Source organism: Diachasmimorpha longicaudata, chromosome 16 (assembly GCF_034640455.1).
Source record: "Diachasmimorpha longicaudata isolate KC_UGA_2023 chromosome 16, iyDiaLong2, whole genome shotgun sequence".
NCBI lineage: Eukaryota > Metazoa > Arthropoda > Insecta > Hymenoptera > Braconidae > Diachasmimorpha > Diachasmimorpha longicaudata.
This window is the reverse complement of record NC_087240.1, coordinates 1,714,831-1,728,824: the sequence shown is the minus strand read 5'-3', so window position 1 is coordinate 1,728,824 and position 13,994 is coordinate 1,714,831. Positions and strand designations below refer to the sequence as shown.

General features: G+C 35.3%; 1 protein-coding gene across 1 annotated transcript in view; it reads right to left on the bottom strand.

Annotated features, from left to right (window-relative positions):
- LOC135170178 (uncharacterized) overlaps nucleotides 1–13,165 on the bottom strand; it is a 110,259-nt gene extending 97,094 nt beyond the window's left edge. The window contains exon 1 of the mRNA XM_064135738.1: nucleotides 11,310–13,165. Coding sequence (XP_063991808.1) covers nucleotides 11,310–11,496 — 187 coding nt within the window. The 5' untranslated portion in view covers nucleotides 11,497–13,165. The remainder of the gene's footprint in view (nucleotides 1–11,309) is intronic.
- Nucleotides 13,166–13,994: the final 829 nt, after the last annotated feature.

Below are 13,994 nucleotides of genomic sequence, written 5' to 3'. Positions count from 1 at the left end.
CAAATGTTTTCTAGAAATTAAGACGTTGGGGTTTTTCTTCAATATTATCGATTTTATGTTCCCCAAGATTGAGAATAATTGTAAGACGAATAAAAAGACCCCATTCGCAACGGAACACACCGTGTATGTAATAATACGACGAAAAACTTCAGATGAATATTTACAAAATAATATGAGCAAATGCCCAGGCCTGAAAAGCAAGAGACTATGATTTCGATGCCATGGTGTTTGTGGCTTTGACGTCTCTTGTTCAGTTCGACGAGTGCTCTCGAAGTGAAACCACATTTTAATAAAATATAGGTCAATTACTCTTATATCATAGTGTTATTTATGTATTAATCTGGCTTTCCATAAAACCAATAGAATATTTTTCGAATTTGAGATAATGTTTTATTCTTTAGTGTAGTTGAAGAATTATGCTAGGGGTCATTAAACTGTCACAATAAATCGATAGATGTATGTATGTATGTGTAAACCAGAAGTGATAGTTTCATAAAAAATAATTAATGTGATTCCGTGTGTGTGCGTGTCTTACGAATGGGGAATTGACACGAATTCATTCAGGAATATACGACCAATGGAATTCGTAGAAATGAACGAAAGAGAAAATTTGTTTGTACTACGACATAAAGTAATGATCACATGCCTGCTGTCAGCAGGGTTTAAGCCTCTGCTTGTTTTTCTGGTTTTCTCTTCAACTTTCTTTCTCTTCCAGAGGTTTCTGACTATCTGATCTATCTACAATATATCATCAACGTTATCTTAATTACGCCTACTTAGACAGTAAAATTTTCCTACCAATGTAATTTTCCTACCAACTGAACCTTTAAATATTGAATATAAGGCAGATGATAAATATCATTATTGTAAATTACACGATATAACAATTAATAAAATATGCAATAATGTAATAATGTTCTTGTTATAATTTAGATAAAATGATCAATCATTTTATGACTCACTAAGTTCCTTCACTACCATGCACGAAATTGTATTAGGCAACCATTATTTCGTTTTTTTTCTACGCGAATTATGTACGTGTCGATGTTAGTATTAAACCACCCTGTCAGGCTCAGGTAAATACGTGAAAATAACTAATAAATTTTAATAAGCGTTACAATGAGAAAAAAAATATTTTTGCTAAACATTCATTTACTTCAGGGAAATATTTATTTTTCCAATATTTTATTTTTGAAATTGAGTAATTTCCTGGCAGATTTTATTAGGTTTGAATTACATGGGTTATATTGATCTAGGATACGATCATGTTAATTATAACTTTGAATTAACTCCTGTAATAATTATGAGCATTAAATAATTCATCAAAATTCTTGCCTCAAGAAAATCAGAAATTTAGAAAAACGAATCATTATTAATGGGGTTCATTCAAGGTCATGTACAGAATAGTCATCCTCTAGAGTAATGTGATAATTATAATTGAAACCTAACTCAGTCCGCCTTGGCGTTGATTACACCGGAGAACTATAATTTTGAAAAAATAAATACTTCTCTGAAGTAAGTGGATATTTAGCAAGAGGATATTTTCTCTTTGTAAGGTACTTGAATGTCGTTCTGAGACTTAAGACTCACAAGTTTGATGTTTCGATTAAATATGAGGCATTCCATACCAAGTCAACCGCACCTTGATCTCGAAGTCGCTGATTTGGTCTGCGATTTTTGATCCGAGATGTACTTTACAAAAACACCCCTAATTTAAAAATTTTTTTTTTAAATTCAGATTATTTGTGAATCGACAGATTTTGGTCTTTAATCCAAAAATATTTTCTGTTTAAAACATATTTCAATATCTCCAAACATTTTGATTGAAAATTGTTTCGAACATTTAAAAAGTCAAAAAACATTTTCAAATTGAAATTCAGTGCGCCAAACACCACTTTGCAAGAATTTCAAAAAAATTGATCTCTTCAATATCATGGAAGTGCATCCATAAAATGTCTATATACCTATCGATTTCTGTATCTTGAAATGAATTCGAAAGAATTTGTGACATTGTTTGGAAACTTTGTGGATTTTTTTTATAAGTTGTTGGAAGGAGCGTTTTTGCACCATTTGAGTCCAGTTGAAAATATTCTAATAATAGGAAAACAGAATAAATAGAACAAAAAGCATTCTCTGGAGTTTGACTAATAATATGAAAAGTTATTTGCAAAATCCGAGAGATCGCAGTAACTGAACGGAATTAAATTGATATGATATGTCCCATCTTTACTCTAAGTCTAGATCCTCCACCCTAATATTACAAAAAAATAAGAAGAATAGCAAATAGAATTTCTTCTTTTTGTTTCTATCTATTGCAATATAGAATAGGAAGTGCTGAAGGCACAGAGATAAATAACATTTGATAATTATTCACTTAGTATCGATTGGTCAAGCTTTTTCGAATTCCTTTAAAATGATGCATCCTTGTGTTTCCAAACGAATTCCATTGTCGCGTCAAGGCAACGTTATTGCTTCAATAACAAAGGGTATCGTGGGTATGCATAAATGTATCATAAAAAGGATAAAATGGGAACTCAAGTGTACTGCAAACAAGCCAAGGGACACCATTGAAAAATCAATTTACTGGGAGGCAATATTATCATTAGTAGAAGAGCGCATTCATGTACTGTCCCTCCCAAGAGAAATGAAAGTTTTCTACTTGACCTTTCCATTTAAAAGGGACAGAATACTTCCAATACGCCTCCGGCGATTGAGCTCATTATTTTCGAAATCTAAACGGCTGTGTCGATTCCTACACGTCATGGAAAACGTTACCTAATTCCGGAATCGATTTTACCAATAATTTAAGATCATTTTTGTTTATTGTGAATCCACTACAGATGTTCCGATACTTTAATTGGAGAATTCTATTGTTGGGGAATTAGAACACAGCTCTTCTGTTTATCTTCAAAAATCACTTAACAAGGTTTATGATGTTTTTGAAAGAGTCTCCAGAAAAGTACTAATTTAACATCTGTTGTGCTCCTTACCACATGTGGTATTCAAAGGAAACTGTGTCCTTTAGAGTCATAAACGTTCTCTTGTTTTTTTCCTTAGTAAATATTTTTCAAATAGTCAGAATTCAGTCTCTGGACACCGGTCCTCTAGGTCAGTCGTGCTTTCCTCATGCCAATAATGAAGTGATAAAGTTAAAGTAATTGATTGTGTTGCTACATTTATTTATCTACTTTTATCCATATCCCAATATCTATTTTTGCAGGTGTTGGGTTAAATGGTTTGACGTTTCCATTAAAAGTATCACTAGGTAAACCAGCTCGGTAGGAATTGCCAAGCATTGACAACAGGGCCAAGATTACCTGAATCTGAACTGACAAACCTGGCATTTCCTAGCATGAGTCTGGATTCAGCAAATGGTCATACCAATGGAGTCATAAAATTATAGAAAATGTCGAGGGGCCATTCATTCGTGAAATCACTGTGTCACTTCGGGCTGAAATCATGTTTGAAATCACATGGAATCTCATGAAATCGGTCGAAGTTAATTGCAATCAGAGAAATTCGGGGATTTCGTCGATTTCAGGTGACTCCAAATGAAATTACATGAAATCAGTGAAATGCCATGCAATCAGTGAAATCGCATGAACTATAACACCAAAAAATAAATAGAAAATCGTCCGCAGATAAGACAAAAAAAATTCGAATGTATTAAATAGGTGAAATATACACGGAATATTTTCGATGAATTCAACGTGTTTTGCATCGAGGTGTTAATCAACTTTTGTTTTCAACTCCGGACGCTTTTTCTACGGGGGAAAAAACAAATACACAACGCGAGAGGATCGACTCATGAAATCCTCAGAGAAAATCGATCGACGAATTTTCTCAGAGTCCCCCAAATCGACGTTGGACGCGTTTGAACTGGCAATTTCGACCACACGCGAAGTAGTACAGTTATTAACGAAACGTCGTTAAATCATTTAAAATCGTGAAATCGTGAAATCACCGGAAAAAAATCCCTGGCAATCACATGAAATCAACGATTTCAAGAAATCATTGAAATCATCTCGAAATCAGATGAAATCAGCAATCACTGTGTCATCGAATTTTTGAATGAATGGCCCCTCGGAAAATGTATTCGAATGGATTATTGTTCATTTTTATTTTAAAAAATGACAATTGCCTTATGTTAATGGTGAATGATTAATTTCAAGTTGATTGATTAAATAGACATCAGCTGTATGACTTAATGTATTCAATACGAAGTTTTTTATACATTATGTTAAAGTGTTTGATAGCAGATTATTATAACAATGTTATAAATGGAAGGAAAATCAATGTGTTGACTTTGATTTCCAGTCTATTGAAATCCAACTCTCGGTTGACCCCAGGCTTTGGCTTTCATTATCTTGGATCAGGCCAGCTTTATACTGTCAGGTCTATATTGGGCCTCATAAGTTGGGTTATTAATTATTAATTACTGATTCCTATCTCAGTTGTCATATTGAACATTATAGCTGTATAAAACTTTAGCTGTGGGGGAGCTCAAATAAACAATATATTAGCTGTACGCGATAAATAAAGCAGTCTGATACATCTGTCACTCTGTCCTATATTCACCATAGAAATGACTGAAAAGTAATGGTAAAATTGACGGTGGATTTAAGGTAAAATTTTGCAGTGATCGTGTGAACGGACTCTGCTATTGGAGTTTACATTTCAAATGTTTGTCAAAAATTAATTTTCAGATGGAATGAATAGGTCTTTGTCCAATTCCTAATTCTTTTATTCTCGTGTTTCCACTTGAGATTGGAAAACATTTTTATGAGAGAAAATTCTAGGAAGTTTTCCTGATTGTATACAGAGGTGCATGAGTGGGACCATTGTTAATAAGAGACATCAGGTCCAGGGTGTTGTATCCCTTTAGTCTTTTAGTTAGTTCCTTTAACGAAACGAAGCCGAGCGGTTGCGCCTTTCCAGCGTATAAAATAAAAGAATTAAAACGGGACTCACACGTCTGATCATTTAACCATTATCCCATTTCCAATAGCTGCCGATGTAAATGTCCAATTCTGCTTGAAGCCCCGTGTATTAATAAAATTTAACGGCCAATCAGTAAATCGGGTGAAGTCCATTTTTGATTTCGCTTAATTTTTTTATCAATATCTCGGAATGTGCGAAGTGGCAAATATTTGCTTACGACGTTTTTTGTAACGTTCAATCACCTCGACAAATAATGTTTCGGCACGGATAGCAGTATCATTTACAGATTCTAAAAGAATCGTAAAAAACGAATCAATAGCCAGAATCGATTTAAGTCAGTTCACCCATTTGCTATTGAATTGAAAAGAAAGGAAAAACTCATTGAGGTCTGACAACGGTGCTCGCCATGATTCTAATGACGCCCATAAACTATTGCCTATAACATTTGCACTTCAATTTCACCAGGCGATGTTACGAGCAGTATTAGTGGATTCCCTTGACGCCAGCGAAATTGTTGATAATCAGTGACGCGAGTTGAATTTCAAGCTCGAATTGGTGTCAACTATATACGGAGAAAAAAACGAGAAAAATTGCAATGTTATTTTGATAAAAGTATTGCATTGTCATTTTTCTGTATTTTTAAGGTTTTTGTATCGTGGGCTTAAATTATCGATTAACTTCGATGAATTTTTTTTGACAGATAGTCTTCATTATTATCGTCAAAAAGTCCCCTAGATTAATTTTGATTTACCACCACAGTTCTGAGGTACAAACATATAATGTTCTTTAACACGTCTGTTTCGAAGCGTATATGCATATGACAGGAAACCTTCACACATTCATTGAAATCGTGTATATGCTGCGCACGCGAAATGAGACGGGTGCGCCTTGAAATAATAAAGGGAATGTTGCACTTGTGAGATATAAAGTTTATTGTACCAAGTTCGTATTGTGGACAATAGATTAGAAGAGACTACTTCTTCCTTCGAATGTTCGAATGTAACTAACTCAAAACTAATTTTACAAACCCATTCAGGGTCTCGCCTACTTCTGGCAAGAGGGACCCACATTAAGTTTAAATTTTCTTATTATTTGGTTGTATAAATCAACCCAAACTAAAGTAGTTAATAGTCAGGTTATGGTATCACCTGACCCTTGGTTTCAATCGGGACTTTATGGCGTGGCCTAAGTGAAGGACGCATGCAGCCCACATTTCTTCTACAACATGTCCTAGGAGACGAACTTTGGAATTTTATACAATTTAATAACTATTGCCTCAAATGTCACGATACTGAATATATAAAATAATCGCTTGCACAGACAGGGTCCCACCAACGTCCCTAAAAGCAACTTAACAATCCTTAGTTTTTGTTTAATTAACCACTCGACAAATTTTCATTAAAAAAATATATATTGCGGAACCAGTGTCAACCGATTTACCAAAAAAAAGTGGAATTGATTGACTATCTCATTCCTGGGCAATAACTTGAGAAAGTTGGATTTTCTTCCAAAGAGGGCGGAACCAGTAAATTCGTACTCCTGACGCGGCAACAGCGCAGCTACGGCTCATCGCGCCTATATTTAAAAGATTTGGGTGACAATGGGTTTTCACTCTCCACACTTTTCAATGAAAGTATTTACAGTTAGTATTTACACTGTAGATGTTCACCAAGTACTGACAATTCTCCGTCCAGAACAAACATTCTGTCTTTTTTCGTCTTCAACACCATTTCCTTTGGGATCAATCTCTTCCGATTTTTTTATTTCTTTTGCCCGCATCATATTAGAAGAAAAATTCGGCTGTTTATTTACTTCACTTGCCTTAATAAATAGTCCCTCGGTATCTTAATCTACTTGACATTTTTCTAATTATTTTGAAACAATTTAACCACCTCAAGTGAAAGATCTCCCAGGTTAGGATATACGTCACAAAAAAAATGAAAAATTTATGCTATAGTGGGAGGGGGGGAGAGTGAGAAATAGTGATGGCGGGGAGGGGGGAGAGAGAGAGTGCACATAGTTGCTACAATCGACACAGTTCAGTATTACCTGTATGCGCACGTATTACTGCATAGTCTACTCATGTGTGCGTGAGGCGTGTTGAACTGTACTTTGGTAAAAGTTTGCGGTCTAATTCAAGCGCTCAGTTCAGCGGGTACCTTGTGCTCAACCTGACAAATTTTGCTACTGCCTCTCTCGATACAACAACCTTAAGAAATACTGCTCAAAAAAAGAATTACTTTCAGTAAATTTAACTATTTAGCATCTTAAACTTTATTAAAAAATAGTAGATTTTTTAAATGAGGCGACAGCGATCACGTGATGAGGTTGGCTTGATAATTCGAGCTGAAGGCGAGGATTATAATCACATGAATCAAATGGTACTTTTATTCTGGTATGATAAACACTAGTTTATGTTATTCAGCTCAAAAACTGCAATTTATGCCAGCGACGCGAGATTAGAATCGCAGTTTTTCAGACGTCATGACATAAATTAAAACTCGTGGACTAAAAATAATTATTAATGAATTATGGGATCAACTTTGCTATTTTAAATTGTGAAGTTCCGCAACAATTAATATGGCGCAACGTCTGGTCTGGACAAATTTAGGGTCCTACATGGCGATAATAATAAAACTGCATGTTGCAAAGCTTTTCGCGAATGTCACTCTTTCTATTGTAACTGGCGAATCTGGTAACATTCAAATCCGATAATTCCCCATGATACAGAAATTTAGTTATGTTAATTAGCTGTTTTTTGAACATTGGATACGATTAAGAAGAATTTGAAGTGTTTACGCAGATTTCAGGAAATATAAACAGGTAAGATTTGTAGATATTACCGAAAACATCAATTTCATTCGATAATTATTTACTCAATTGGAGTTTCTCGTTCGAAAAATTCATAATTTGGCAGTACTAGTTTTTTTGGTACTGGTATTTATATTTTAACTCTTGGTCATTCAATTCTTACCTGTGAGGGAAAAATTTCAATAGTGTGATAGCTTTTGTCGTGTCAGCACCAAAATTTTTTTTTTATCGATATCACCATATCAATGTTTCCTTCTTCACAAGTCACTTGTTGTACGGATTACCACGAAAATCGTCGATAGTTCTATAATTTCTGATGAATTATGGAAGAGCAACGACATTACCGCGTTGCCTGATAAATTTACTGGACAAAAAATAGAGTAATTTTGATTTTATTTTTCGTTTCAAATAATCACCGTTTAATGAGAACATTCCACAAAATGTGACATTTGAAAATATCAAAATATTTAACTGCTTGTTCGTCACATTTTTTTTATATTTAAAATGATAAACACAATTCACTTTTTTCCACCATTATGTGACACCACTAAATCCTTCGTAATCAGGAAAGAAAGAAATTTTTTAGTTTATGTTTACACGGAAAAGTGGATGAGAGACAGGCAAATATCAAATAATTGAGATTTCCTGAAATTTCTTCAAAATGATCGCTTCGTTTTTTAAAGAATTTTATTTCAATTTCAATATCTTTTCCCGATAACTGATTGTCATCTGAACATGCATAAATATATCCACTGAGAAACAAAATATTTTTGTCAAATATTTACTTTCTTCAGAGAAGTATTTATTTTTCAAAAATTAAGTTTTTATATTGAACTATTCCCACAGGAGCTTAATTAGTTTTTACTGATGACAATACTCTTGCTCTTACGTATAACTATGCTACGCAGAACTTTGAATTAAATCCGGTCATTATTTTCCATTTTCCTGACCTTCAGATTTTCTGGAGGGACGAATTTTGAAAACTGTCCAACGTTCATAACTGTTGAAACTAGTTCACTCAAGCTTATTGCTAACATGATCCTTCTCTAGAACACTTTAATTAATATAATTAAAATCTAATGATTATTAACAGCATAAGGACTTCACAGGAGAAACATAACTTTGAAGTAAATAAATATTCGGCAAAAACAATTTTTTTTCTTAGTGAATTACGAAAGGACTCCAAAAAAACCCCTGAAAAAGTGACGTCTAAAGTATAATACAAATACACAAACCCTTATATCAAAATGGTCCTGGTGCAGCATTCCCACTCTTCCGAATTTAGGTCTGAGCCACCCCCCCCCCGCCAAGTCAAACTGAACAGTTATTCTCATAGTGAAAAGGTGGAACGATTTAATTGCATGAAATGAAGCTTCTTAATGATATCCAAGTAGTTGCGTCAAATGACCTTCTATGCTTAGCATCTTCAATAAACCGTGCATTCATCATTAATTAGTGCTGATCTTTTTTATAACAAATAAGAAAAATTGTTGCAAAATATAATGATTAATTTTTTTACTTCACTCTGATCGTTGTATCGTATGATGAATAAGCGACCAGGCTATAGGTTGTTGATATGGTTGACACATAAGTCTAATAAACTCATTTAATATTTTTGTGTGACACGAATTGGATGAAAGTAACGAACCATGAGTTACGTCCAGTGAGGGAAACCGGAAGAGGCGTTTGACAAAAACTGGATCGATGAAAGTTTTTCCGGAAGTGGCAGTCGAAAAAAAACCTCAGGAAGATCGGGGTCGAGAGATAAAATGCGTCACCAAAATTCGTAAAACTGTTACTGTTTATAAATTAATTGTTAATTTAAATATTTGAAAGATTCCACCCGATTAATTTACGTTCATATTCGAAACACGTTGGATAGTGTGAGGGGGACCCTGAAGATTTCAGGGTGCGAAATCAGTGGAACCTTCAAATTTAAACCATTCAATGGGGTCACCGGTTAACTCAGAGGTATTTCACGTCAATTTTTTCACTTATTTGTCCTGTAACTCATATTTTTCAATGTGTTGATAAAATCTAGAAAGCATAACGCACACACTTATATAGAATTATACATGTTAATAAACACCCTAACACAACCAAAAATAGAATTGAAGATGCGAGGGCGTTGCTCTTATAGAAATTCTGTGTTATAATTCAATCTTCAGAATTTATTTCTCAATAAAACGTCCGGAAATTGGGGTTGCAAATGCGCTCAAAATAAACGTTTGATCCCCTTTCATAAGTGTTTAAAAGCAATTTTGCTAAACATTTTTTTTGTAACGCTTGGATATCCATCACTGTTACCGTCATTCGCTAACTATTAACTAATTAACGTCATAATAAAAAAACTACGTTTCCTGCACCTAATGAGTGGTCATTCATTTGGGAAATCACCGCATCACTTAGAACTGAATCAGAAGATTTCATCGATTTCGACCAAAATCGATTGGAATCATTTCCAATTAATGACATCGCATGAACTCAGAAAATATTCTGAAATTGCAATTGTAAGATTAGGTCTAACGAATTCTCATTTTGCTATGGTATAATACAATAAATTTGAAGTCACTCAAAATCATTTAACATCGCCATAAAACGACTCTGAAACCCCATGAAATCGATAATTGCATGAAATCATCGAAATCCCTTCGACCTTGTATTAATTCGACAATCGCTTTCACCACATTTTTTTTTATTTAAGCATTTTGAAACCGATGGGTTAATTATGCTACAACAAATGCACACATATACAGAACATATGAAACTGGTGGTATAGTGGGTTACAATGAGTTATTTTATAATCTATTGTAAATAGAGATTGTGCATTTATGAACAAATCTATTAATAATTTTTACAAGTAAGAGATCCGTTGAGCGTAACAAATATCTTATATGATACGGTGAGAAACAATTATAGTTGCATAAGGAAGAAATCATTTTGTCTCTTTCTTGACTATAGAAGGGACATTGCCAGAAAATATTGTTCAAATCTTCTACATTGTGTCCACATTTGCACTTTGGAGAGTCTACGATGTTAATTCAACCTAAAGACTCGCGAGACTACGATCACCAAATTTTCATACTGTTGAATTTTGGAGTTTTCCCCGAATACAAAATTCACTCGTTCCAGAGTTTTTATATTTAAAACTAGAGAAAATGTTTTATTAGTTAATTGTCGTCAGAGCCTGTTCCTTGGGACTTTTTACTACTGAACTTTTCCAAAGGGATTTTCCCAAAACCATGTGATGACCAGACATGATCAAGATGGAATTTCTCAGTGAAGTTTCAGGGGGTGTAAAGTTTATTGCCCTCTCCAAGTAGAGGTGAATCAGGGCCTGACTAGTAATTTAGTTTTCAGTCTCTTCTAAGATTTCATAGAGTGTACAGTGTCCTCTTAACAAGTAGAGTCTGAATAACATATTAAAGTTTAGTGTTTAAATATTAACTGTGTGTTTTCCATCATTTTCGTTCCTCATATTCCAACACATACGAACGGCCCCTCGACAAATAAACTTTTTAATTAGGCGTAATTAATGATAAATACTAATGACTTACCGTCAGGATTTGTGAAGTATCCCCACGCGGGTGTTGCAGTTGCAGCGGCCTGAAGCACAACAGCAATGATCCCAAGCACAAGAGCGCCGGTAGCACCCCGTGCTGCAAGTGCACGTTGCTCTCCTCTTCGTGAATCCACCTCCGTCCCGACAATACCCCGTACACCTTGACGACTCATATCCGCCATACTTCATGCCGTTTTCTTCCGTAATTGACGTCTTCCTCAAGCACAATCTCCGATAATTGCTGTCACAGGTACTATCAGCAACATAAACAGAGGATTCCCAAGTGCTGTCGAGTAGATATAGTTACGTTGCTGAGCTACTCTATCCAAACGCGATAGGAACAGACAACTTTCTCCTCACCAGTAAGTCTAGTCGAATTGCCGTCAAGTATTTCTCATCGAGTTCCGTTAGACTTTGATTATCATAGTTGCCATTGCTTTCCGTGAAATCACAGTCTCAAGAGAAATTAAAATTCATCATAAAAATTCCTTCGTTATCATATTTCACCACATACTCAACTTCGCAATATTGAATTTGTCGTCAATTAATAATACAACCGACGATTATTAGCACAGAAAATTAACTGAAATGCCCTCACTCAACGGATCTCAAAAAATCCACTAATTTTTATAGCCTCCATCAGTCCAAATAATTAATCCTAATGTTCAATAACATTCGGTGAATCTTTTTGGAATCTCGTAGTATCCCTGCAAAGATTTCTCTTACAATCCTCTCACTTCTCATCACATCTCTTCCTCAGGACGATGGAGAACCGGTTTTTGCAACTCCTCCAAGATCAACCGCTAAAAATAAGACCCAACTCGTTTGAAACGTCTCCGAGGCTTTCCACCTTATATCTTCCGGGAGGATTATACACTAACGTTACAATCCAACCGTATACTAGTGTTTTGTTTTATTATGTAGAACGGTGGAAGATGAGCGAGCATTCACCGCCGAAAATAAACTGAGCTATCGATTTCCCTCGCTTGGCAGTGTCATTCTCCCGGTATCGATCACGGCCTCTCTATTGTCACTCATGTCGCACGAGAATTCACGTTGATAAATGGAAATAATACTGCACTCTGATGTTCTTCAAGTTCTATTAAACAATATTTCGTAACGCTCTCTTCTCATTTCGTTCGGTCATTGGATATTCGCGTATCAAGTGGTGGAGATCGTTGCTCAGGTGAGGTTGTTGGTAGCATGGGAGTACGTGCTTTCCTCCATATTCTTGTATTATTTCACATAGTCAACCACCCACACATACTCCCCACACATATACACCACATTATTGATCACAGTTTCTTCTTTCCACTGCCTTTCCAGTCGACAATTTCTCGGCTCAATCAATCGATCTCGATTTTTTCATGATAAAAAGGCAAATAATTAATTCCACCAATGTTAAATGCAGTGTACAGAGCGAAGAAGAAAAAAACGTTGATACAATGCCCTCATAAACCCAAGGATAAAGGGCTAGTTGTTTATTGATTAGCTAGAACAGCGAAGGGCTAAGGTAGCGGCCCTTTCCATTTACGTATTTATAGATTCACTGCACGGGACACACCCACGGGCGTAATAAATATCGAAGAGGTAAGACGAATGAACACTGTAAAAAACTACACACATACACCAATCATTACACTTGATTTATAATCCCCGTTGATATCCGATCAATCCCGTGAGATTCGTCGTATGAATATCATCCGATCATCCGGATTTATCGCGTATCACCAACTATGGAAAATTGTTTGCAATCAATAATGAATGAACATAACTCAAGTGGAATGTCAGTCTACAAACAGATAAATACGGAATGTTTGTACCTGCGTAGACGACAACGCGTGTACACAGTCTTGCGCGTTGCGGCGCACTGAGGTGTCTATTGCCTCTCACCGGCCACCGCGCTCGTCCCACGCGACTGTACGCGAATGCTTCGGTGATTCGGTTACTCGCACACCTTCAAACACTCCGAATATCCATTATCTCGGGACTGAAGCCCAATCAGGTGAATTTTAATCAAAGTTTGTATTGAAAAAAAATTGTTTACTCACCCCTCTGCTCCTGTAAACAAATTGAGTCTCTCTGGTATTGCTCCCTATGTGAAGAGGTCTTAAAGAAAATATATAACAAGGAATCCCTTAAATCCACAAAAATACTAGCCTCCCCCACCTCCAGTGAAACATTCATCGTAACTCATTAGCTGAAGTCCATCAAAAAAATTATTAAAATCCCCGGATCCCATTTAAATCTTCCTTACCAACCCCATAATATTTGAATTGCCCGCCAGAGGGAAAAGTGTCGCAAGACAACAATAGTCAGCGCCATAAAAATTACAACATGATCATTCCTGGTACATCTTTTCATCGAACGCATGCCAATGTTCCAAGTATTTGTTAACTAAAGACGTATTAACTTTGTCCAGTTCAACGTTAGGTATTACATTGCGAGAAAAATATTATTTTGACAATTTCATATTTTTCTGACCCAAATTTCTAAACAAATGTTATTGGAGAAATTTTATGTCTCTCGCGGTGTATATGCTTATGAATGACTTCTGAAATAAAATAAAATATGGACTATGATAAAAGCATTAATTTATATTGCTCTACATTCTTATGAGATTTTTTTTAATTAAAAAAATGAAACTTTTGAGGAACTCAGAATGCGAATAATACAGATT